The following is a 26,544-nucleotide window of genomic DNA, read 5'->3' on the forward strand; positions in this document are numbered from 1 at the left end:
AAGATGCCTGTTGTGACGTAACGCCTACATGCCCAGAAAGCAATCTGTATTTAAACGACTCGTCAGCCACATCGAGATATATATACAGTATATATTTATATATATAAAAGCTTTCTCTTCCGGAAGAGGGGGAAACGCCCATTTTTTGTCTTTTTGTTTTTCGATTTTTTACTTGATGCTAGGGAAACGATGGAAACGCTTAGGATTAGGTAGCAAAGTATTAAAAGTAGTAGACAAAGGGCAAGCGTGGGTGGGCACAAAAAAAAAATAATAAATAAATTCGGAAGTCCATTATTCCAGAATTTAAAAAAGTACCGCATTTTTATGTGCGCGCTACTTTATTTTGTTATTGCTGTTTTATTTATTTATTTTTTCTTCTACAAGCGATCAGTGCCGGAAGGAGTAACAGAGGAATGAAGGAGGGATTAGAAAAAGGAAGCGGATGTGTATAAGCGGCCAAAAGAAAGTCAATCGTGCGGACTGCGGAGTGTACGTAGATATCGTTCAGATAATATTTTGCTGAGCTACACGGGAGGATTGCCCTGTGATGGCCTTCCACATCATTTAGCAGATTGCTATAACAGTACGTATCCAGAATGTAGAAAAATATAAGAATTAGGAGGAGCTGCATGACAGGTGACAAACCGACAACGCCCACCCGGAATATCGATTATTTATTTTGTTTTATTTATTATTATTGATTTATTTTTTTTTTTCTTTCAAACTGTTCCCCGTCGGGTTTAGCATGTAGTCACGACAACAGGATGGATATATTTATCGAATTCTTCACTTGGTACGTGTCATCGATACACTGGAGGTTGCATAAGCGATGGCGTTTTCTGATATTTGCATATTTGTCGGATCGGTCTTACAGCATCACGGCTGTTTTAAATTTCAAATTTGAGACTGTGAAAGTGCACATTACTCATCCACGCTGATTGCCTATGGCGAACGTTGATTTCTAAGCAAGCGTATATCTCCAAGGGGAATTTGCATTTCCTCGAAGACTTTGTGGAAGAAATGCCGTGAATCAAATTCGCACTGCATGAGACCTTCTTCCATTTAGTCTGTAACTGAGTAGAAGAAATCTGAAAATTTTGTTCTCATGGCTTTGCGGAAAATCTTTGTCACAGAAAGGTCGGTCCTTTTGATTTGCGAGGTGAAAATAAACCACCCAAAAGAGTATACCATGAACCGTCCTTAACGGCGATTGGTGTGAAAATCTCTAGTCTGGAATCAGTTTGAAATCCAATATAGTGAGGGGGGCCAATAACGAAGGTGACGTATATAGTGATTCCCAATTCATACAAATAAGATTACCATTATAGGTGTAAATTGTATAGGGTCTACTGTATGTTAAGTGCAAAAAGAACACATTCTACACGTCAAGGAAGAAGATAAAGAAGAAAAGCCTATATCAATAAAAATAATATAAGGTTTCGTATAGCTTTATGCCACACGCAGCTGATGATATGGTTAGCAAACAAGCTCCCAGTGTGTTTCAACCAGCAGATTTTTATCATCAACATGTTAATTTATGTCAATTTTACCCCGTGCAAAAGAAAAACTGTATAAGTCGATTTTACGAAATGGAGTGGGAAGCGTTGCGTTAATCGGAGCTCGCTGGTAAATGAAATACCCACACAGCACGTGGGCTGCTTAAATATAACAACTTTTTGTGTGTGTGCTGTGTGCTAAAAGTAATTAACGTCATCTTTGAGTCTGTCACTTTGCCCCCCCCCTTTTTATTTTAGTAACCCGGTAACCCATTTAAGCTGAATAATTTCGCCATCTATACTTATAAAGTATAATTCGTCGTCCGGGCGGAAGTTAATTGGCTATATCGCAATGCTTTCATTAAAAATTTTTTTTTCAATGTTTTCTCTCTTTGCTGTTCACTGGCAAAGAATTAGATCAACAGTAAAAGCTTCGTGTTTCACAAATAGCTTGGTGAAGAATAGCGTGCAAAAGGTTAGTTCCCAGCTTGAAGTGGGCGGGATTAAAGAGTATCGGATAATTATTGATACCACTAAAAACTCACCAGAATTAGAAGCTCGTGTGATTAAGTTTTGCAAAAACGAAAGAAATTGAATATGTTTTGTTGGTGTAATAAAACTGACACGACCAACTGACCAACATTTTTCGGTTGCAAAATACAGACAATTGCAGTCTCTCCATCTTGATTATTTGCCATTGAAAATAATGGTGTCAAGATAATTCTATTATGCAAAGAGATGACGATTAGAGTAGACAACACAGTTTACTGCTGTCGAGTATCAGGCTGCTTCTGGCTCTTTGTCGTTTGTAATATAAAAAGCGTTAACAAATAAACGCTGCTGTGATGATGAACCTCTTTTCTTTACACGAAGGAAGTCAGCAAAGAGTCTTTTGACGCCTCAACTGAATAAACTTTTATGCAGTCATAATTAGTTTTGCTTAAAAGTGTTGTGTTATTAAATCTGCAACGACGGAGACGAATCGAAACTGACGAATCATCTGTTTCGCTGTTCAGAATGATGCATGCAAAATTAATTGTTGAATTTGCATATATTTAAGACCGATCGAATGATGTGTCACGCTTCCTGCGTATATACAGCAGTGACTGTGTTTTTAGAAAGATCTATAGAACTCCACCTATACTAATAGTATTGATTAGAGGATGATGTGGAGAGCGGGAACTGAAGCCGAAGAAAGACTCACGTCAGCAGCAAAACGAATAAGGAAACAAAACAAATTCCCAAATATTGAAGACAAAAAATAAAAAAAATTTAGATGTGCTGATTTTTACTTAGATGGGATAAGGGAAAAAGCGTGTCAACCTTAGACTTTGTCTGTTTAGGTGTTTTTTCTCCTTTCCCTTTTGTATTTTTAAAAGAAAAGTGGTCAACAAAAGGCACGAAAAAAGAAAAAGGCCAAAACTGTAGAGAATATTGAGATCGATATGCACATACAGACGTCACATAGCTGTTCGAGATCACAGGCGATCGATGACAAAGCCAATTGAACAAATGATCCAAAAGTTAGTACATTACCTATACACGACAATGAGATTACATAAATCAATTGACAGCCCTAAAAAAAAAAATAACGCTTGAATGATTGGCGGAATGGTGAAAGGCTTGTTGGCATTTCCTTCGTTCACACTGACACCATATTCCGTGATTACCAATACAGCAGTACAGCGCAGTACATGTCCCTATCTATGGGTGCATAGGGTACGTCGCGTTCAAATGCCAGAGTTCATTGCCTACTAGCCCGAACGGGAAACAGAAGCCCGTTATACCATCGGCCTTGTCCAAACATATTACGATTGTGTAGGGATTCCTATGTACATCGAGCAAGATACAAGAGTGTGCGTTATGAAAATGTACATAGACACACTGACAAACAGAAGCATCGTGCGGGCGTGCATTCAATTTGATTTTCTCTTCCACGAATAAAAAGAAAGCCATGCCTCAAGGGTTTATCGTAAAACACCTACTATACTAGGCCTACACATCAAATGTGCCAACTTTTGATATTAATATAGAATTTAACAAATAAAATAAAGTTTCTTTTTGAGTGGGACTATATACTTGTGCGGAGCTCATTGATTTCCTGGTTTCGGGGACTGGAAGTTTATACGACGTGCTTTCCGCTTTTCTATTAGAAAAAAAATATATTTCGTTGGGGATGATTGGCGTGAATAGACGCACACACAAAAACTAAGCCACCAAAACATCTGCGCTGGATTAAAGGCTCGCAACATCCGCGATCTAATACCGCCACAGGGACCATCACAAACTTGTTGATTGCTATACACACGAGCAATACGCATTTAATGTTAACTTTATTTTTTGTTAAGTAGCCTTTTCGTTTGATACGATTTCCACAAGTTTCGTGCCCAGAAAGGTTGTTATTCATCACAAGTCGTTTACCAATCCCCTTTTTTGTTTTCTTTTTCAAGCAGCATGTTATTAACTTTATCGCCGATGACTTTCCCATCAAAGTTTGAAAAATGCAGCGTATAGGTATGTCTATCCCTGGAATAACTCCACTCTAGGTATATAGAGGTACGTACACACATGTATAGATAGTCTCGAGTTCGTTCGGCCTCGGGAGGGTACGCGATCCCGTGTTGCACGTCCAACTCTAGAATATTCCTTTTGCTTAGATTCGATGTTTGCTTGTTTACATGTTCCTCTTTTTTTGTTTTTCAAAGCCGTATATAATAACTATAAGCAAAGTTCGTTTGGTTCGATGGCTTCTCTTGCATATATTACATGTAGCTACTCCGTACTCGGCAGACAAATGAAACCTGGCGCATAAATGTAAGTGACACACGATCTAAAATGAGATACATGCAATATATAAGAAGTATGTCGAGTTTGCGCTGCTTTTTGCTTTATTTATAGTTGAATGATGAAATTGTGCGTCGGGAATATGCTGTACATGTTATTCCTTTATATGTGTTGGGCCGTGTTCAAATAAAGGGCATTTGCTTTGCGGAAGTCAAACAGCTGATTGTTTTTTTGGTTTTTTTTTAAGTGACTCCTAATTCAGTAACTCAAGTTCTGGTTAATCTGGGATAGGAAAATGATGGGTCTACAACTGGTGAAATCTTGTCCTATACGAATGCACAGCTAAATTGAGTTATCCAATTTGCACTATGGTGTTTTTGATGAGCACTTCTAATGAATAAAGAACATCCAGACAAGCGCCAAGACTCGAGGCGAATGAAAGTTAGTGCACTGGAAATGAAATAAAATGTTTGTGTTTCATTTGAATCCACATCAGTATTTGTTTAAGTATAAATGTAATTTAATGATTTTACTGGTCAATGGCACAGAGTTCTCGTTTTGTAGCTTCATATGTTTTGTATGTTAGTTTTTTTTTTTTTCAAATCGACATTCGACTTCTGCAGAAGACAGATTTTAGAATAATGCAAGGCTAGCCTCTATTCAGGCATACTGTAGATAAACCATATAGAAGTCAGTATAGACTCTTATACACCATTCTTAATGGGTGCTGTGTGCAGCAGTCCCCAGATTATTCCGCATTTACAGGAAATGTATAAATCACAATTGTTTCCAAAAAGAAAAGGACAAAGGTCAAAGATGTTAAATCAAAAAAGAAAAATCTGTGTATGTTTGCTATACGTTCCCTTCGCCCCGTTACATGGAGAAAAACACAGTTGAACAAGGCATGTTTTAAGTTGAAGAATGCAACTTAGCATTGGCCGTCTGCGGCAGCTGAATGTTCATATATCGTGGCCGAACGGGCGCAGCATCCTGGGGACGTGTCGACGACAGTAGACGCCGTGTATGCGACACTGCGCGTGTTTTATATATTGCCCGTTGAGTCGCTAATGGTGATTGCGGTCAAAACCACTTCGGTATACCAATATCAGACAGACGGATAGCCCACCCGTCCTATATTCGACAATCGAGATGGTTTCCTTTTAGCATCGAAGAGGTAGACGTAACTTTTCAGCCCCTTTGATACGTGCTGTGCACATTTCTGTTAAGAATAAAAAAAATAAAAACAAAATGGGAGGGATCTTGAAAATTCTTGACATCTGTAGAACTCAATTAGCTATTAAAGGGAAGGAAAAGAAAAAAAAAAGGCATAGCTCTGTTTGAGGTTTTTGGACTGAGGAGTATCTCTTTGATCCACTTGATACTGTATGTACTCTCGGTTTTCTATACGCCAACTAGATCCGTTAAAAGTAGGGTAGACGCCCATCAACGATTTTCCATCGACAAATTTTCTCGTGATTATATATTCGACATACTGATGTGTACGCTGAGGTGGTATACATGCGTTGTATCTATTTATCGTGTCCCATATCATCCCCACTCTTCTTTGTATCCCTTTGATGATTCGGAATCTTATCTACTTGTGTGTGTATACTATATAGCCTAGTATATAGACCACGTACGTACGCTGAGATGCACTCATAAAGCAGCAGCGGCAATCCATAGATATCCGGAATCTTTGTCGTGGATATTCGATCTTTATCCCGGATACATGTTCTCTTTTCTTTCTTTCTTTTTTCTTTTCTTTTTTCTTACTTTCCTTTTTATTTTATTTCCCCCTTTTTAGGCAGAAGACAGAGATTTTTGTTTTTTTTCTATTTCCCGATGATGAGCAGGATAGACGTCGGGAAGATGTCAGTGACATGTGACATCTCTTCTGACTAATTGGGGCGTGTGATCTGCGAGTGAGTTGCAGTGACTGCAGGAAAGAAAAAGAAAAATCATCTTCTGTGTGACGACAGCGTTCACTTTGACGGTGATCCTGCTGTCAATGTCAAATCGACCGATGGGTCATCAATAGAAAGAAACAAGATGGCGTTAGTGTTCTCCGTGTTTCCCGTGTTACTCTTCGACCAAACAAACCCATTAACAAATGGGAAGATGTATTTTTTCCTACTTAGAAAAAAGCCTTTTCATCGTAGATTTCATTGATTGCGCCGTGCATCTGTACACACACACACACACACACACAGGAAAGCTCTCCATCTGAAACGTCGTGATCTTGTATTTTATCTTTTCCACTCGAGAAAGGAAATCTTTGATACCATCAGGTTTGTTTTGAATCAATCAAGAATGCGTTTCTTGTTCCTTTTGACAAGCCACTTTGCCTCGTTTGTTCTACGTGAACGATCGAATACGCAACTGCGACTCGATGCTCTCTTTGCAAGTCACATCAACTTTTTCCTTATACATTCACGCATCACCGTGCCGCAGTTAGATATACTTATTTTAGACTGATATTTGTAGCTGTTATGCATAGACCGGCATAGACTGTATGATATGTGTGTACGTCATCGATGCGACTACGCAGTTTGTCATCACGATGGATGTCCTTGACGAATGAGATCATCTTCCGATTGCGTTTCAACGAAACCCGAAAACTTGTGATTTTTGTTTGTTTGTTTTGTTTGCGGCTATTACAAGAAATCGATAAACCCTACAGCTGTGCGTATTGTATGTATGCCTCTATACAGCTGGGTGCTCATTAGCATGATCATCGACGTTAATTATTGAGCAGACAGTCGGAGATTAGCAGCTCTTCGTTCCTTGGCCTATGCCGTTGATCTTGTCGCCATTCTCTAGGACAAATTTACGAATCATTAGCCCCCCTGCTATCAAAGGCTGAATGTCTAGGCTGTCGTAGCCGCGTGATGGTTAAATAACGGCGTCCAAAACGCCGTCAAAACACCAGTTTCATCGTTTTATTTACTCATCCGCTTATACAAACGAAATATTGTTAATTGTTTGCGTTGATTCATTGTCTCACGCATTCGCATATGTTCTTGTTTTTTTTGTTAAACACAACACTCGTGCGCATTTAAGCGTAACGATAGATAGGGGGAAAAGGCAGCCGATCAAGATGTGTTAGAGCGGAAAGATATAGATTTCACGTATTTATTATATTTGGCGCATTTTTTTGTTTTTTTTTCCGTTGGCTGCGCATGTGCTAGCATTTCTTGAAAGTCTTCTCAGGTCCAGCAAGGAAGAGACCAGCAACATATTAGATGTGCAAAGGCGGCCCTGCACGCAACTCGCGTTCCTATACTGGCGCCAGGAGTCGAAAAAGGGTCAGTCGCAACTTACAGCTCAGTCCGATGATATTTGTTCTATCCACCAACATTGAAGCAATTTTAATCCGAGCGAAAGCGAGTCTCGCCACCAGCATATGTGCGTCGTGTTCGTATATTTCTCTTTTGGTTTTCTTCGGCCCAATATATTGTGCGCCGCATGAAAGAAGGAGGGAGATCTCGATTGTATATATGAGACGTCCAAACAGGAGCCCAAAGGCATCATCAACTATATAGACGCGGCGTGCTGGAGATATACATTGGCCGTCCTGCTGGCCCGTATTTTATTCGCTCATCTCGCGTAGAGTGTGCGCTAGCTGTTCCTGCCTACTCTCATATGATTTCTTTTCTCTTTTCTTTCTTTCTTGCTGATCGCTTCGGTCTCACGGAGCCGCTTGTGTGTGTGTGTGTGTGGCTTCCTGTGTGTTCCTGTATGTCTATGTGCTATGCGATGAGTGAGCCAATGTGAAGAGAACCGCTGCCGAGGAGTGGATCATTACCGTAAAGACAGCTCGCCGACCGGACTGTCTCGATTCATCTGCTGAACTAGCTGCCATTTTTTTTTTTTTTCCTTCTTTCTTTTTATATATCTCGGCTATATAGCCGAAAGAGGGGGAGGGCGAAAGGCACAAACTCTTATATATATATACTGTATATATATATATATATATATATCGTGAGCCACACTTACTTGACTTCAAAGTCGCTCTCAGGAGGATTCCGATGCCCCCCCTTTTTCTTATTTTTTTTTCTTTTTTCTTTTTTCCTTCTCTACGGTCATAATATGCGCGTGTGTGAAAATATCCTGCATGTACATATATACGGCAGCTGAGAACGCATCGCCGGATGCAAGAGGGGATTGGGGCTTACGGACTCACCATTAACCTCTCGAGCGAAAAATAAATCGCGATTTCTCATGCGAGAAATAGTGAGTGGTCTGCAAACCCGATTAGTGCGAGTGTGAAAATTCAATTGAACCTAAATACTTTTTTTGGGGGGAAAAAGAAGCTACAATTGATGGAATCCAAGGCTATGTCGCCTCAAAGTGTCAGCGTCAGAACGGCAGGTAAAACAAACAAACAAACAAACACAAAATTCGTTTAATCGCCTGAAATTATAACTCGTTCTGCATTTTTGTTTTTCAATTGTCTGTAGCGCATTTGAAGCTCTAAAGACATTATTATAGTTGATTCAATTACGCGTGGCATTTTATCGACCGTCGTACAGAAATCCTTCGCAGATTAAAAAAGAAACAAACAAAGACAAAATCTCTTTTGTATTTGGTGTGGAAGCCATCGGGGAAAAAGGATCACATTCTTCATTAGCAGAGAATCGAATCCAATCGGCATTCGACAGCAGCCACTCTTGGCACATGTACATAGCTTATAGTATATACTATAGTAAAGCAGTGCCTTATATACGAGGACGAGGGTGAGGCAGAAAGGGCTTTATAACGTAGGTTATATATATACGTGGCATCGTTGTCGCAAAGTCTTTTTCTCTTCGCAAAGGCTTATGTGCAGTCACGAACCGCATCATTTCCTAGTCTGTAAATATGTGTGTAAGGTTTTTCATTGTTTTTTTTTCATTTTTCTACTTTAATATAAATTCTTTTCACCGCATCTGAATTGTGAGACGGAAAAAAAAACAGTAGCAAATAAAAATACGTAATACACTTTGGGTTTCTTTCCAATATGGGATGAAACAGCGGGTATAGCGTAGACGCAATGAGTGAACCGAGTGGTTTTTCTTGTATATTACGCACTAGGTAATAAGAAAACCAAAATTTTCTGCATTTATAGTAAAATAAAAACAATCAAATTTTTTTGTTATTCATTTGTTTTTGTTTTTTTAAATCAACGAGTTATTTATTTACATGATCTGTTATGATGGTCGATGGGGATATACCAGGGTGTAGTCAAACATGTTCGGACTTGTCACAATGTCGTTTCTACAGCCATAAACTTGCGATTGCGTACAACTCTATTTAATTCTGTTTTATCCGGTGAAGTAAAATCAAAAAAGTTACATCGCAAAAAAAATCAAAATAAAAATCAAAAAAAAAAGTCAGAAAAATTAAACGCGCGTTTTGAATATTTAAAAAGAAATGCATCGCTTATTGTGAGTATGGAGTCGTATCAGATTTCTTCCCTCCGCTAAAATGTTTATTTATTTATTTCAAAATGTGAATGATGGACGTTGCGGAATCTGGCTTTTCATTTTTCGGTTGGGGTGTTTTTGTTTTTATATTTGTTTTCCTCGGTTGCACGTATGCAAAATCGCTTGATATTGACGTCGTTTTCAAGCAAGAAAATCGCCAGTTTAATAGAAGCGCCACTGGAACATTCCTGTCTTTCAGCTTTTCTTTTTTTCCACAGTATCAACTGTAATCCGGTTTTGATGACGGATGCCTTCCAAGTCTTTTGAGTCTTATTTCACGATCCATCTTCAAGTGCTATACAGCGACGCGCAAACATTCTATTCCATCTTTGTAGATATAAAGATATATATATACAGTATATACGTACGTATCAACGCACATAAAGACTATATTTGTACGTTAGACTCGATGCAACATCACAGTCTGATCTGCATACTGTATGCATTCGCCGACTCTGCATATTTATTTTGAGGCTGGATTTTTCTTTTGAGATTTTTTTCGTATCATCACTCTGTAAACATTCGAATATAGCCGCCGTTGGTATTGACGATCACCGCGCTCTTAAATTTTGATATAGACATCATCATCATCCCTCTAAAGATATAGAATCGCAGCGAGCTTCAAAATGAATTCAAAAATATATGTAGCTGGTATAACCATCAAACGTTGTGGTAAAAATTAGGATGGCGGATAGTAGTAAATAGGACGTCAACTAAAATGAAATGTCTTACAAGATTTGTATAGATACTCGTAGCAAAAGAAATTATAATTTCATTAATAATTCATCTGTTTTCAAGCGGGTGTTGAGTGTGCCAAATTAGGATTTGGCTATCACGTATGACAAATCAAATAACGTAAGAAACAGATGAAAAAAAAAAAAAATAATAACAAAGGCAACTATGTAAAAAAAAAAATGTGTTCGCTTCCTTCGACCGTTTCAAAGCCGAGCGACACATCCGTACGGCTTCTAACGAGGATTTGCATATTGTCGCTGATGCACCTTGTCTGCGCAGCGAGTCACTGGCAGCTCTGGGCGCGCTCAAACCTCCCGATCACAGCGCGCAATTAATTATGCACTGCTGCTATCGCTGCTTCCCCCTGATGTCTCTTTGCACTTTTGATAACTAAAGATGCGTTGATGATGAGGGTGACAGCAAATAAGGAGGGGCGGCGGCGATGGAACGAGAGAAATCCATCAGGAACTCGGGAGGGGTAGACGATAGTTGTCTCAGAGGGTGGCGACTAATTAATGATATGCAAAGCTTCCCCATCAACGATCGTAAAAGAGACGGACGCCCAAATTCAATGAACGGCTTACTGATTATAGATACACAGCACACGAATTGTAGAAAATATAGAGCCCAAAAAAAAACATTTGATTGACGATGCATGTTACGATTGTATAAAAATAAAAATGTTGTGACAAATCTATTTGGCACTTTTGGATATTTTTTATTTCTTTTTGAATAATACCCGTTTGACTGATGGTGTTTTTACGAATCATCAGGACGCCTTCTGCTTTCGCTCGGACTCTTTGTGCTGTTGCCGGAAGCAGTGCATTCGGACCTCAACGAATATCGACTCTTGCGTCATTTAATGGAAAATTACGACAGCAACGCTCGTAAGTGCAGATCAATTAGCCATGTATAGACCATTCTGTTCAGGAAATGATCACTTGATATTCAATCTTCAATGGCAAATCGCAAATGGCAAATCACAAATGGCAAATCGCAAATGGATGTTTTTACAGGTCCTGTAGCCAATTCCACCAAGGCTCTTCAAGTCATATTTGGCATGTCACTTCATCTTCTCATTGACGTGGTAAGTTGGCTACTTAGATTAATGCATCTCCGTTAGCTTTGTCGGTTCTATAACGCAAGTGTTTTCATTCTGTAGGACGAGCGCAATCAAATACTGACGACAAATTGTTGGCTGACGCAGAAATGGAACGATAGCCACCTCACCTGGAACGCATCCGATTACGGTTTGTTTTTTATCATCTACGAATTCCTAGTTTTTAGTTTGAATTCGATTTGAATCAATCATTTTGATTGATGACCATTCTAAAGGGGGCATTCACGTTGTTCGCATTCCTTATCATCGAGTGTGGCGGCCTGATATCATCCTTTACAACAAGTTAGTACAAATTGAATGTCAATCGACAATTTAACTATAATAAACAAGATGCTTAAAAAGTGTTATTGGTTCATTCAATACAGCGCCGATGCTCAATACACTTCAAGCGTCATCAATACCAACGTGATCGTCTCTGACAACGGAGAGGTGAATTTGCACATATTTTACTTTGCTTCTTATCTGAATATTATCGCACTCTTGTTGCGTACAATGTCCCGCAGGTCGTGTGGCTGAGTCACGGCATTTTCCGATCGTCTTGCGACATCAACGTCGAATATTTCCCCTTCGACTTGCAGAGCTGCAAAATGAAATGGGCTTCCTGGACCTACGATGGATTTCAGGTATGCGTGCACCTTTCTTTTTGGTTATACCCAAAAATAAAAATAGAAAAATGTTCTCATTTGACCTGTAACGCAAAAAGAAACCCACCAAATTTCAAAAATAAAAAACAGGATTCAAGGGGGGAGTATCGTCACAGGCTAAGAAAAGAAGGGCGGTATATACAAGAACGGACAGTATATTTATCTGTATATACATTTAAAAAAAATTTAGTTATATCATCAGAAATTCTAACTCTACATGTAAACCTATAATCATTCGCCAACGAGAAAAGGGCACGTAAGCACGTAAACCATACAATACGGTGTGGACACTATGGGTCGCAAAAGAAAATTGAAAATGAGATTAGTTTACTTTTGGAAGCCCCCCTTTTGTGGGTGTGTGTGTGTGTGTAAACATAACAAAAGTTCGCTTTGTATTTTGGAATCCTATTCACCTGTGTCTCGCCCCTCTCCTCCCGCCTGGCCAACATGTATACCTTTTTTTTCATTTATTTTTTTGTCTATATTTTTTTAAAACGGAAAACATGGTGAAGCGGAATGATAAAGCGCGTGTGAAACCGACTGTTGGTTTTTCCATATTGTTTATTTCAAAGGGTTGTTGACACGTGCGTATAGCGTACGGAATTTCGGGAATTCGGTCGTTCCTTTGGTTTCCCTCGCTCTATTTTTACTGGGATTTTCAGTATTCTGTTTGCGGAACGCACGAAGAATTTCTTTTAATTCGACACTCCCTCGAGTTATTTGTTCAGGGCTTATAGAATCATTAATGGCGAGCGTGTCCATAATTCTGCGTCGGATTTCATTTCCAACCAACTTGTGGTGAGGTGATGATGTGAATCCATCCCATGCATCACATCTTTTTATCCTTCATATCAGACGAGACTTTCACTTAATTCACCGATAGTGTAGGTAAATAGTTGGAGATAGACGTATTAAGAGGTAAAAATGTGGTTAACAGCTTAATGTTTTCCGAGTAGCATTTCCAATTTGCACGTCTGCACATCTGCGTTGCTTCTTCGTAGCACTCCCTCGTTCGCGTATAAGAAGTCGTGTGATTTATAGTTAGTCAGCGTTTACGAGGCAAATTGAATCAACGACAAAAACCAACAGGCGGCAGCCAACAGAAAAGGCCGTTTGTTACGTCATCACAGAGGCTGTCGACCATTAGATGACGAATAGCGAAGCAACGAGAAAAAAGGGGGGAAATGAAAAATCGTCTGCCGAAAACCAATTGCGTCTGATTCTCCGTTTTGCGCGTGCAAAATGTAAAACTCTTAATGGTTCGTCTAAATGTATACGTACGTACATATAATAATACTTAAACATTAACATTGTACAAATGTAAGCCGTATAGTCTACGTATAGTAATTTTAGATTTTAAAAAGGCTCTATTATTATATAAGAATGGAGAAAAAAAAAGCCTAGGGGCAATCGGATCCCAACGCCGACTGAATTTATAATGCGGCTTACTCACATAGTCACAGCAGCCTCACAGTACAAATATATTATATATATATATATATCCAGACTATATACAATACATCGTGCACGTCTTCCTTCTTCTTTTTTTTTAATAACATCAAGTTGGGCACATAACTTCAAAGCACAGCCCAATAATGTAGAATCATTCGCCGAGTTTGTTCTCCGCAATCCGCCAAGCCCACACAAACCCGTTGTCTGTTATTAGAAAACGGGAAGCCTTATATTCTAATGACCGTGTTTTGTTTTCATTTTATTCGTCACGAATAGCAATGAAGAAAAAAAAAAGGACAAAGCCCCTAAAACTGGCTAATATGACCCCTTTGAAATTGATGCGCGGGCGGTGTTATTTTCGATTCGTTCTCAAAATGCAACTCCCTCCCCCCCTTTTTTTTCGTCGTTTGTTTTACATGTCGAACGCGATTTTTGTTTGCCTGACTCTCGTTGTATGCGAACCGTAAAAAAAAAGAAGGCAATGGCTGAGGCAAATGAATTTCCTCCGATTTTGTCCTAAATGTGATTCCATTATTTTGTGTGTGTCTTTCTCTCCGAAGCGCTTCATTGTGTTCTACGCACATAGATTTCGCTTGCCTCTGATGTTGTGGCTCCGTGACTTTAATATATATCTATAATTCAATGATGGCGAAACGAGGGGTGGTTCTGTATAGGCTGTATTTTCCTAACCCTTTTTGTTCGTTCAATATATAATGGGGAAAGAGATGAGAGATTGCGAATGAAGCGTATCATTGAAGGCGAAACGAGTTTTCACTGACTTTTTGGAAGAGAAACGTACACAAGAAAAAAATAAAGAAAAAAGGACAGCTGACTTATCTGTTTTCTTCTGTGAAAAGCCAGAGATGCTTTGCCACGTGATTTCGACGTGAATGTCAAAAGAATTTCCGCATTTATTGAAATATTGACGCACGAAAAAAAGGGAAACATCATAGATCCTACCGCCTTCTTTTATGGACTTGCGTTTGAACTTTGACGTCGAGGGAAAGGTTGCCCCGGGAGATTCAATTGGCCAGTTGGTTTTTTGTGCAAACTCGTTAGAAATGAATCGAATTCAAGAGAAGCTCTGTGGCTTGTCCTTTCGTCCGCATATCCCTATACGTGTCTTGATTGCTCGCAGATTGACTTGAAGAAACAAACGGATGAAGGTGACGTCAGCAATTATCAGACGAACGGCGAGTTTGATTTGGTCGATTTCGAGGCGATCCACCACGAAGAGTACTACAGCTGCTGTCCTGAACCATATCCTGACATCACCTACGTCATCAAAATGAGGCGCCGCCCACTTTTCTACGTTTTCAACTTGATCCTGCCCTGTCTGCTCATCAACGGCATCGGTAAAAAACTATAACGATAATTATCAATTAGAAATGTACAAGTATCATTTTTAAAATATAAGATTAACATCACATCATCAAAACATGCGCGCCTACTGGTTGAAATCTTTTTTTTTTAATTATTATTATTATTTAGTACTACATTTTAATTTATTCCTCTATAATATTTGCGCATAATGGCCCTACTATCTCACTAATTAAAAAGCTTTATGATGCAAGCCGTTTGTGGCACTATACTACTGCATTTCAATATCTCTCCGTCCAATAATAAAATGATGACTATACGCTTATTTATTACATTGATTTTGTATTTTATTTTTTTACGGCTTTCTCTTATCTGTGCGTGCGTGTCTCATTTCAGCTTTACTGGTGTTTTACGTGCCATCCGAGTCGGGCGAGAAAGTGACTTTGGGCATCAGCTCACTGCTATCCATGACCGTCTTCCTCATGACGATCAGAGAAAGTTTGCCACCCACAGAAAAAACTCCACTCATCAGTAAGTGTGTATATATACGTATCGCAAAATCCTATCCACTTCTGTGCAAAACTCTCATTTAGAGCAGGTCCGCTCCTGCATTAAAAAAGGCTTGTCTTGTTTGCTGTTGCGCAGTTGACGTGCCACGAAAAAAGTCAAAAGGGATCAGTTTTCTTCTTTTTCTTTTTCTGTTTCTTGTCATTTGTTTCGTTAGAAACTGACGTTGTGGATACAGGCAGCGCACTGTTTGCGCTTCACGGGTCGATAAGCTTGACGATGGCTGGTCTCGTACGACCAAAACTCTTTGGTGACCGCTTGACGTCAACGCGCTAAAAAAACGATGGGACGCAGTTTTTATGATGAAATGATCATGTTACATTTCCCCCCCCCCCCGCTTTCTTGCTGATGGGGGGAGACATCTTAATCACAGGGACGTTATATTTGGGCATTTTTTTTTAGCTTTCCATCATGGCAATGAGAGACGTTGATGACGTTTGGTCCCATATATTTTCCTTGCGTCTTATTTTGGGCCTCGACATTTTTAAAATGTTCTTTTCTTCTTTAAAAATGTCTGCGTAATGAGCTGTTTATTCTTTTAAAAAACGTACTTTTAGGTCTGTACTATGGCGTCTCCATTTGTTTGGTGTCGTTCGCTTCGGGACTGTCGGTCGTGACGTTGAACTTACATCATCGCGGTTTGAGGGGCACCGAAGTGCCTTACATCATGCGACGCATCATTCTGGGCGGATTGGCGCGGCTGGTCTTCCTTCGCTTCGATGTCGACAAGAGGCATTCGCCCGCGTCTACGCCGACATCGGCACCGGCTGGCGAACCGTCCAGCTCCCATTCGGGCGATCCAATTCCGGCTAGCCGATTGGCTTCTCGCTTCGAGGAATCGCCCACCAAAACTTGCGCTTCTGGCGACCCCCGTTGCACTTGCGGAAAGAGTCGGAATATTAATCAGAGAGGGCGACACCAACCCGTTGGTGTTTCGGCCACCAGATCTTCAGGATGGTATTTAAAAAAAAAAAAAAAAAAATTAATGATGTTTAATGTTATTAACATTGATGGAATTGTGCAAGGTATTCAACGCCTGTTAATGGAGGTCCATCGTGTAGCAGGAATTCACAAGAGAGACTTCGGTTAAGGCTCCAGGTAATTATTGATATAGAAAATACATCAATAATATACATTGTTTTTTAAGTTGATAACAGTTGGTAGTTGACAAATAGAAAAATAAAATTAATAAATTGAAAAAGGAGTTGGAACCAAGAGCGACCGACGTCTATTTGGATCCCGAATTTAGCGACAAATTCCAGTCGGCCGAACTTGACTTCCTCGGGATTGGTCCTCCATCGCCAAAATTTTATTCGCGCCGCGTCCCATCAACGTCCAAAGCGCCACATTTCCAACAGCAGCAACAGCAGCCATTAATCAATCCTGAATCAGGTTAGCTCCGTGATTGAATTTTTTTTTCCCTTACTCAAATCGTATTGTAGATATCCTTCGGCTATCATAAAAAAAAAAAAACGAAGGCTCTCTCAACGAAAATTGTTATCCGTATAGCTAGTGGATCGTCATCGGCTGAGATTGGCGGTGGATTCGGTCTACTGAGCCAAGGCAGCATTTACGAGCAACGATTGACTGAGTTGATGGCTCGCGTGTCGACCGCCGTCGAACGTAATGAGAATCGATTGGAAGAACAAGATCGCCGAGAGGCTATTGCGCTCGAATGGAAACAGCTGGCCCTTGTTTGCGACAGGTTTCTATTTACTTTGGCCTTCCATTTTATTTGTTTTTTCTTTTAAATGTTTTTTTTTTGTGAATATGTACGTCATATTTTGTTATTGTTTGTACGAAAACAGGATCCTCTTGCTCACGTTCGTTATCATCACAACTGTTGCCACGTGTGTCGTGCTCACGTCTTCCCCCTACGGTCCGTAACGCGACAGCAGACACGATCGAACTGTTTCCTTTCTAAAATGTTATTGTTGTTATACTGTTGATCTTTGAATTGATTTAAGGGAAAGAAAAAGAAAAAAACGGGCAGTTTTTTGTGTGTCAATGAAACGGATTTGTGTTGTCGAAGCCAATTGTTTGAACGAGGGCATTTCTTTTGTATGTCGATTCTTATTTGCTGAAATCCCTCAATTTGATCCGAGTGTACGAACAGCACGCGTTTGCTATTGGAGTCAATTGCGCCATTGCTGGAACATCGTAGTGTTCGGTTTTGGAAGAATAACTGATGAGTGGAACTTTTGCGTAGTGCCATGACAACTGTCGAGACAACTGTATAATACAATTTGGTCTGGTTCTAGTCTCATCTACGCGATTTTTAAGACAAGTAGCAACGCTCACCCTTCAGCAGAAACAATGACAGATTGCGATATCAATCCTGCCATGAGGCAGTTGTACTTTTTTTTTTAATTGCGTTTGGAACGTTCCCGATAACCTTGGTATTAATATTGCCATCTAAAATTTAGTCAAAGCGCTAGTGCTCAGTACCGCGTTGTTTGGGTCAGTTATTGTATTTATTTGTTTTTGATTTGATTTTTCAGTGCGGTTTTTCGGTGATTGGTGCGGCATCACAAATCCCAATCATAAACCAGGTCAACTATCAATTACAGTTCAAGGCTTAAGTGAATCCCAGTTGACCCTATTTTGAATCTTTTGGTCCCTAAAAATCGGGAATAAAATGACGCTTCAGTTCATTTACTTTCATAACATATTTACTAAAAATTAAAAATACTAAAAATAGAAAACCGGGTTTTTTGCTATCTCCCTGAGCGGCGATCAGCCTAACTCACTAGCAAAACTGGTGGAGAATCTTTAAACCCCTTACTAAACACCAGCCGCTCTGGAGATAGGACGATCGTGTACCTTTCCTATTATATCGTGGTTTTAACTTACGAAATTTTTTTATTTTGACAAGAGATATAATAACCTTGAAAACCAAACGTTTTAACCTGTGAAATTCTTATTATATGTAAAAAAAAGGGTCAAAACGTTTGAAGATAAAACGTTCGATACTTATGGTATCGGACAACCAAACCTTTTGCTTTAAAATAAAAGGTTTGGAACCTTTGGTTTTCAAAACCATTTTTAACAGTGTTAACATTAAAAATATTAAAGGAATTCTTGAAGCAAGTCGATAGCTACTTCCATCAAATTTAAATTGATAACGAGCTATTTGATCTAGATAACAACTGATAGCATAGCATTCATTTTAATGCTAAGCAATATAAAACCTGCATTTTGCTTGGCTAAGTGAGTATAGGTTTTAGAGCAACTAGAGGCCAGCAGTCAATTGATTAATAAGAACATCAGCAAGTGCACTTGTAGTAAATTTATTATCCCAGTTCTTCATCTGAAATTTCTAAAGTAAGTTCCAGTAGGAAAAAAAAAAAATCTTTGCTTTTAATTCTTACTGCTTTCTTATTCAAATCTGAAAGATTTCGGCAAAGGCCAATTATGGAAGCATTGTCCAACTTTGTTAAAGACCTCGTATACAGTGCTGGATCTTCAAGAGTAGTACATGTTACGAACGGGAGTAACGAAACCGTTCGAGTTACCATCAAAGACAACGGGATAAATCAACAAGAGACCTGTGCAACCCTGAAACGCGGAGGAATCATCAAGCACCAATCGACCGGGTTGGCGAACGACTATGACAACATCACAGTCTGTGTTCGCGTGGAATTCAACAACGGCCATGTGTGGATAAGCACGCACATCAACCGAAGTGTTATCATCACGCCGAAAAATAGGCTTATCAAGGCCAAATGCGAGACGTGGTACCAAGGAAATGATTCGAGCGTTTGGCGGGATCAAAACGACAAGTGCTACAAACCAAGCTGTAATGACAAGGGTAATTGTAAATGCTAATCAGGAGTTCGAAGCCTGCATTTATTCATACTTTTAATCCGCTTTACGAAATACTATAATAACAGGATTTTCGTTTAGTTTTTCAAACAGTATAGTTGATAATCCTTCTAACCAATAAGAAAAATGTAGTCTACAGATTCCGATAATTAATTCACCTCAATAGGCTAATCCCGTATGGAAATATACTGATGAGTCATGATGATTATAACCGATGATTTCACACGATTTCATATGATTTTAGACAAAAACTTGTGTTTTCCTGATTAATTTCGGGATTTTTCCAGAAAATCATTATTTGTATCAGGTAAAAATCAAAGTCCAGAAAGCAATTTGCGAACACAAGTTCTTTCAATTTCATCAGGGGTTTTTCGCAAATTTATCATGTCGTCATGATTTACCACGATTTTAATGGAGATTTATTATACTGATGAATTTGGTTGACCTTAACCATGATTTTACATAAATTTATCCCTGATTATTAGTTGATTTTTATCTTGATTAATTCCTTATTTTATCACTTATGATTTAATGATTGTAATTGTTGATTTTAACCATGCTTTATAGAGCAAGTGACTGACGCGTACCGCCATTGTTTTACGAACGCACCCTGGTGTTTTAAGATTAGCTTTTGCGGCTGGAAGCCATGTTTGTTTCGCGATAATTATGGCCGCCAGCCGCATGCCGCTATTCTCTTAAAATAGTAAGGTGCGCTCGTAAAACAGTAGGGGGTACGCGTCAGTCACTTGCTCTATTAGTGAAAATTGGGTGATTTGTACCTCGATTTATGATATGATTTTAACGATGTGATCACCCCGGGATGTTTTCGGACAAAATCATATTGAAATCTAGTGATTTTATTCTTAGGATTTTTATAAAGATTTATCGTTGATTATTGGAGCTTGAATCCTTCTGATGGAGACATATGACCTGATAAAATATGTATGGAAAATTGGGTTGTAAACTTTTAATTCCCCTTGTCTTATATCTTCAGGTGATCACAGGACATATTGTGTGGTGTTAAATCTCCGGGACTTGTTTCTACAGGTCATACTTAGTATAGTTCCAAAACTCTGGGACTTATTTTCTCCAGCTACCTTCACTTATGCTATCATTATCATAGATCAAATCAACCATAGAATCTAGGAATAAAATTCAGTATTAATGATAAATCAGCGATAGATTTCGCTATTAATTAGTGATTTATGCATTGTGAAATCAGTGGATCTACCGGCGATTAATCAGACATGATTCATGCCAAAGAGGTAGATATATCGGCAATTAATCTAGAAGTTATTCATGACAAAATTACTATATTATTATCGGCAATTAATCCGTCCCAAATCGTCATAGATAAATCAGGTGATTTTACCAACTGATTATTGCCCCAAAAATTTCCATACGGGATGCTAATTTTAGAATAGGTTCCCAAATATAATTTCAACTGGAACAGTGGGCGTTTAGGGTAGCCTACCATACTATCATGCGTGTGCTTAACGAAACAGTCTGCACTAGGGCTCAGCTCCACGTTGATCGGGTGAGTTATGTTGGTTTAGGAGCACGCCGGCCGTGTCATGGGTTTTCGTTTTTTTTTTTTTTTTTTGCCCTTGCTTGGTCGGGTTTTAATCGGATTGAACGGTGGAGTTGAGCAAACGTATAACACAAGAATTTGATTGTTGACACTCAAACATAATCGATCTATATTTTTCATGGTTAGACCCTACCAACATAATCGAGTCGGCTGCCCCGTTTACAATACCCGATTATGCATTTTTTAAACCCCAAGTTCTACCCCGAAATTTGATTATTGTTACTGTTTTGTTTTGGAAACTGTACATCTTGTTTGTGACACAATAATAAAAGATGAGAGCACTTGTTACAATGTTTCGAGTAACAAATCGCATTTCTTCGGTTTGGGAGTAAGTTCACCATGAGAGTGACAATGTGACTTTGACAAATCATTAATGCATGCGTGACAGTTACCAAACATACGGACAATAGAGCCTGGCTGACCTATCAGAAAGTTAGACTCGGGCTGAATTATGATGAAGCAGGTTCTTGCTGACCTATCAGAAATCCTTGTTTTCTGGAGGACAACAAGAACTACCCCTTTTTCAAATGTGGTGCCGTTCAATCCGCCGTCCTACAAGATGGCACCGGGTTTTCCGCAACCCGGACTCGGAGAAAAAATCGACCCGATAGAACCATTTTACTCGGTGGGGTGGGCAGCCCGAGGTGCGGTTATAGTAAATTTTTATCCCAGTGCCTCATCTGATATTTTAAACGTTAGTTCTAATAGGAGAAAAAAAAATCCTTGCTGCTTTCTCGTTCAAATCTGAAATTCTTCTTGCGCAAGCTCCAATTATGGGATCACTGCCAATCGGGTGAGTAATTTTGGTTTTCGGAGCAGGTCGGCCGGGTTACGGGGTTTTATGTTTTTCGCCCCGTGCTCCAAATGACGTGTAGGGCTCTGTTCCTTGTTGATATGGTAATTTTTTTACCTTATCTTGTGAGTTGTTTTGATTGTTCAGAACAGATTTTTTGGTGCACTGGATATTTTTTTGTCCCCTTTAATTAAGTTCGATCAATGTTTTTTAAGCCCAATCAGGATGGGACAAACCAATTAAATGCCACAACGTAATGAGTCTTAATAAACAGAAAAAAAGGAAATGAGCAGGATTGGCTCCGCTAAAAAAGAGAATTTCAAGGTCATTGTAAGAGTGGCAATTTCATTGGTTTTAAAACTTTGTCCATACGCTTTCCACTAAATGAAAGACTAAATGAATAAGTTTTACAATTTGAAACAGTAGCCTACAAGTTCCAGAAAATAACTTTCGTCGTTGCTGTCGTAAGCAAAATTCAACGGAAATTGGTGAGGCAATGTGATACCTGCGCCAGTCAGATAAGAGCTAATAACGAGCTATTTGATTTAGATAACAATTGATAGCAGAGCATTTATTTTGATGCTAAGCAATAAAAACACCTGCATTCAGCTTGGCTAAGTAAGTCTAGTTTTTAGAGCAACTAGAGCCTAGTCTATTGATTCAAAAAGACATCAGCAAGTGCGCATATAGTAAATTTATTAACCCAGTTCCTCATCTGATATTTAAAGAGTAAGTTCAAATAAAAAAAAAAAAATCTTTGCTGCTTTTTTCGTTTAAACCTGAAATTTTTCTCGTGCAAAGTTCAATCATGAAATCGCCGTTCAGCGTAGTAAAAAAGTTCGTGAAAAGTAAATTCTCGAAAGTAGTACACGTTGCGAACGGGAGCCACGAAACCGTTCGAGTGATCATCTACGACAACGGGAAAAATCAACAAGAGACCTGTGCAACCCTGGAAAGCGGAGAAATCACCAAGCACATATCGACAGGATGGACGAATGATCCTAAAATCACAGTCTATGTTTGCGTGGAATACAACAACGGCAGTCAAGAGCTGACGAAGACAACGAACAACCGAAGTGTGATCATCGCGCCGAACAAGACGCTTATCGGGGCAAAATACGAGACGTGGTACCAGGGAAATGATTCGAGCGTTTGGCGGGAACAAAACGACAAGTGCTACAAACCAAGCTGTAATAACAAGGGTAATTGTAAATGCTAATCAGGAGTTCGAAGCCTGCAATTATTCATACTTTTAATCCGTTTTACGAAATGCAAATAAACAGGATTTCGTTTAGTTTTTCAAACAGTAGTTGATAATCCTTCTAACCAATAAGAAAAATGTAGTCTAGATACCGATAATTAATTCACTTCATTAGAAGTGAAGAACCTTAGAATAGGTTCCAAATATAATTTCAACTGGAACAGTGGGATACCATACTATCATGCGTGTGCTTAATGAAACAGTTTGAACTATAAGGCTCACTGCGGGACACGGGGAGCGTTGATCGGGTGAGTTATGTTGGTTTTTGGAGCAAGTCGGCCTGGTTGTAGGATGCAACCAGTTGAACTGTTTCGCTATAATTTCGTAACTGGGAATGTTCGTTTATTATCGTTTGTTCAGCTAGCAACAGAGAAAGGCATTCGTATAAAATTGGGATTCTTTCTTTATATCCCATTTCCTCCTTGGGACATTTTCCGGCTGCTTCCATGGGCTAATCAAGTGCTTGAAGGATTGCTTGGTTATGAATTGGTTGGCTTTCACATTGAATGGTTGACATTATTCCGCCGCCAAACAAAACGATTGGCTTTTTATTAGCGCTTCTAGCAATGGCCTGAACGGAAATCAGATTGAAAATGGTAAGTGTTAATCAATTATACTATCAGATCACTTACATAGCTCGTTGGTGAAATTCGTTTTCCACAGGGGCCTCGGCAACGTCAGGGTAAATACTGTATCTCCAAAACTTTCCACATCATATTCAAGAAACGTTTCAATTAAGGGAAAGGCAAAATCGTGTTTCTTGGAGTAGACTAGTGCAATACAAAGCTTGCTGAGAATGTCCAGTGGTAATTCCTGTGTCAATTCCATCGTTTCTGCCTCTTCGAGGTCAATTGCATCAACTTTTTTATTGTTAAACACCAAGCCGCAATGTTTAGTAAGTACCTAGTGGAATTATTTTAAAAATCAGAGGAATTATGGAATTAAACTTAATTTGTTACGTTCGATAAACGCAGGCCAAAATTTATCCTACTTTCATCACATCGAGATAATGCTTCGTCAAAACTCGGAGTTACAATAAAAGATTATAATGTCCCAGGCAAAAATCCGACACAATTAAATGCATGTTTTAATATTGTGTTTATATTGGCACACTTTAGGACGATATAAATTATGCATTGAATCATACTAAAGTCTAAAATATAATTTTTAGATAAAAAGAATAATGAATTGTGTCCCACTTGTGGTATAGACCAAGATCGGATGCTGAGTTGCCAAGGCTGAATTCCGACCTGGGGTATTTGTCCTCTCGGGCCCTATAGGAGGGAAATGAAAAATAATATATTTAATTAAGTTGTAGTTAGTTTTATTACAAAATCTTTTGGAATCGTGTACTATACCTCTGTGCTGATATAATACAAAATATTTTATCTCCAAAAAAGCTGTTATTTTTCCAGGAACTTTTTTGAAAGGTACTTGTTTACAATGTACCGTAGCAGACGTAAAGAAATTGACTGTGACTAGTGACTGTAGTGTCAAACTGTTTTCGTTTTTTATGTCATGAGTAGTGTAGTTTGTGATGTCGGTAATGAGTTATTTGACACAATTAGTCTTTTTAAGTTATCTGATTATGCTGAAGGACTTATTCATAAGGAAAAAGAAATTTACTTAGAAAAACTGTGCAAGTGCAATGTAGACTGTCCCTACGTACTGCCAAAAGAAATGTGGCAGAAAACTATCAGTGTTATTGAAAAGTTTTTACCACCTATAAGAGAGCATGAGCTTTACATGTATTTAATTGCAAGACGGAGCAGGGATACAAAAATGCAACTTAATGCAATCAAGACCATATTTATCAAGACCGATTTATTGAAAACTAGCATAATTAATTGCTTCTGTTTTATTAGCATGTATTAAATTGCATATTGTTACTTTATGATCATACTTAATACAAACTAGTATGATAAAATCAGGCTAATATATCATTAATTATACTAGTATGCGATTCATTGTAAACTTGTACAATTAATTGTCTCAGATTTTTGGCTGGGTTTCCATGGTGAAACTCGCGGAACAGGTGACTAGGGCATTGCTAAGAGCTCTACGCGCAGAATACAGTTGTCCGCTTGCGTGATGCATGCGAGCGATTCTAACAGCCAGCACGACCCACTCATTTCTTTTTTGTTCATTTTCTGGTTGGACACATCGTAACATGGTGAGACAAGCTTTCAGCAAATCCTTTTGCGCGGCCATGGATTCAAGCAATTCACAGCGACTGAAATTCATAAATGCAACAAAATATTATGAATGGAAACTAAAGCCTTCTTTTCGTGGTAAGATTTACTGTGCAATACTTTTGATGAATTTGTATGTTTGAAGGATCTGCTTGGACAGCTTTGGCAAGAAATTTCGACGCCTGCAGTTCATCGTTACGACTCAAGCACACCTGCGATAGACGCAGAGATTTGTTTGATCCACACAATTACAATAACAGATCTCATCTATTTTTTTATCTTAAAATAGCTTTTTTCATCAAATAGTTTATCTGAAATCGTTATCTGCTAGTTTTTATCTCAGCAAGCCGAATCCTTTCCTCAGCATCTTGAGGGGACAATTATGCAGCTATTAGAGATAATTGGTATGACTTTTCGTAATCCCCAAGATCTTTATAAAACATGCTTAATGCTTGGAAAGGTTCAGCATAATTGGGAGCCTGAATGAATAAGTGCATAATTCTTCATACAAGATGAATGGGAATTGAAAAGTTTGATTGACAAGTACCTGCCGAATGACCGCCATGCAGAGGTTGATGGCATCTTGCTTCTCATTTCTGGCATACCGCAAATTTGCTTCACCCATCAGACCTGCCCACCACAAAAAATCATAATCTATAATTTCATCAAAAAGTGAGCTCAGAAAATTACTTTACCAAGTAAATTTGATGTAAGTCTTTTCAGAACTCTGGTAGTAGCATTTTCCCTCTTGAATGGCGAGGCAGGTGAGGACTGTGGTGTGTAACTGGCAACGGCTATATTTCCTTTGGGTGCTGTAATGATTTTTTAGACCTTCTGATTTTCGATGCAGATTAGTTTGACGTTTTTATAAGCCTTCTGGATGTTGATTGTAAGATGTTTTAGTTCTTAATTAATTTTAATTTCTTTTTAATTTCCTTGACGAAGAGGCAGTTGGCCTTCCTGCCACCGTCGAGGAAATTATGGATACGTGGACGTTGCAAATGGGTTTCCCACTCATCAACGTAACTAGTGATTATAACACCGGTGGAGCCGTGGTTTCACAGGTGCGATTTGAATCCCATGATATCATTGCTAATTTGATGTAGTAGACACACATTTGATTTTGCCATCGGCCCTGCAGGAGCGATTCTTGTTGCGCAAGGATCCCACTTCGACTGATACGCACGTCTACTGCTGGTGGGTACCTTTGACTTATACCAACGGTGGCAGTTTGGTTCGCCAAACTCAATGGCTGTCAAAAGATCAAGCAACCAAAACAATAAACAGTCAAGCAACGAC

General features: G+C 39.0%; 2 protein-coding genes and 1 long non-coding RNA gene across 4 annotated transcripts; 2 read left to right on the forward strand and 1 right to left on the reverse strand.

Annotated features, from left to right (window-relative positions):
• Window positions 1-7,538: 7,538 nt before the first annotated feature.
• Window positions 7,539-17,843, forward strand: LOC116923538 (neuronal acetylcholine receptor subunit alpha-10). The gene is made up of 14 exons (XM_045173462.1): window positions 7,539-8,651; window positions 11,254-11,367; window positions 11,497-11,567; window positions 11,643-11,730; window positions 11,816-11,882; window positions 11,966-12,029; window positions 12,104-12,223; window positions 14,835-15,051; window positions 15,413-15,547; window positions 16,141-16,540; window positions 16,609-16,681; window positions 16,786-16,975; window positions 17,093-17,288; window positions 17,392-17,843. Exons 1-14 carry the CDS (start codon window positions 8,603-8,605, stop codon window positions 17,468-17,470), a joined length of 1,863 nt encoding a protein of 620 aa, XP_045029397.1. The 5' UTR covers window positions 7,539-8,602; the 3' UTR covers window positions 17,471-17,843.
• A 915-nt stretch (window positions 17,844-18,758) lies between these two features.
• On the forward strand, window positions 18,759-24,304 carry LOC116923521. 2 transcript variants are annotated; one of them, XR_006646567.1, is made up of 6 exons: window positions 18,759-18,907; window positions 18,979-22,521; window positions 22,594-23,301; window positions 23,414-23,649; window positions 23,717-23,948; window positions 24,028-24,303. It is a non-coding gene; the product is annotated as an uncharacterized LOC116923521 (long non-coding RNA). The 2 variants fall into 2 exon arrangements; XR_006646566.1 differs by having other exon boundaries at window positions 22,594-23,649; window positions 24,028-24,304.
• Window positions 23,485-26,226, reverse strand: LOC116923520 (general transcription factor 3C polypeptide 3). The gene is given in 6 exon segments (XM_045173464.1): window positions 23,485-23,624; window positions 23,686-23,956; window positions 24,045-24,105; window positions 25,065-25,286; window positions 25,594-25,724; window positions 25,793-26,226. Coding segments are annotated over 6 exon segments (774 nt in total). The 5' UTR covers window positions 25,871-26,226; the 3' UTR covers window positions 23,485-23,613.
• Between the last annotated feature and the right edge of the window lie 318 nt (window positions 26,227-26,544).

Source organism: Daphnia magna, linkage group LG5, assembly GCF_020631705.1.
Source record: "Daphnia magna isolate NIES linkage group LG5, ASM2063170v1.1, whole genome shotgun sequence".
Taxonomy (NCBI): Eukaryota; Metazoa; Arthropoda; class Branchiopoda; order Diplostraca; family Daphniidae; genus Daphnia; species Daphnia magna.

What these genes read in the sequence shown, in the direction of transcription:
- LOC116923538 (XM_045173462.1), top strand. Translation starts at nt 8,603, where the DNA reads ATGGAATCCAAGGCTATGTCGCCTCAAAGTGTCAGCGTCAGAACGGCA. An exon ending in AAATTACGACAGCAACGCTC is followed by an intron (nt 11,368 to 11,496) that starts GTAAGTGCAGAT and finishes ATGTTTTTACAG; the next exon opens with GTCCTGTAGCCAATTCCACC. An exon ending in CTGGCCCTTGTTTGCGACAG is followed by an intron (nt 17,289 to 17,391) that starts GTTTCTATTTAC and finishes GTACGAAAACAG; the next exon opens with GATCCTCTTGCTCACGTTCG.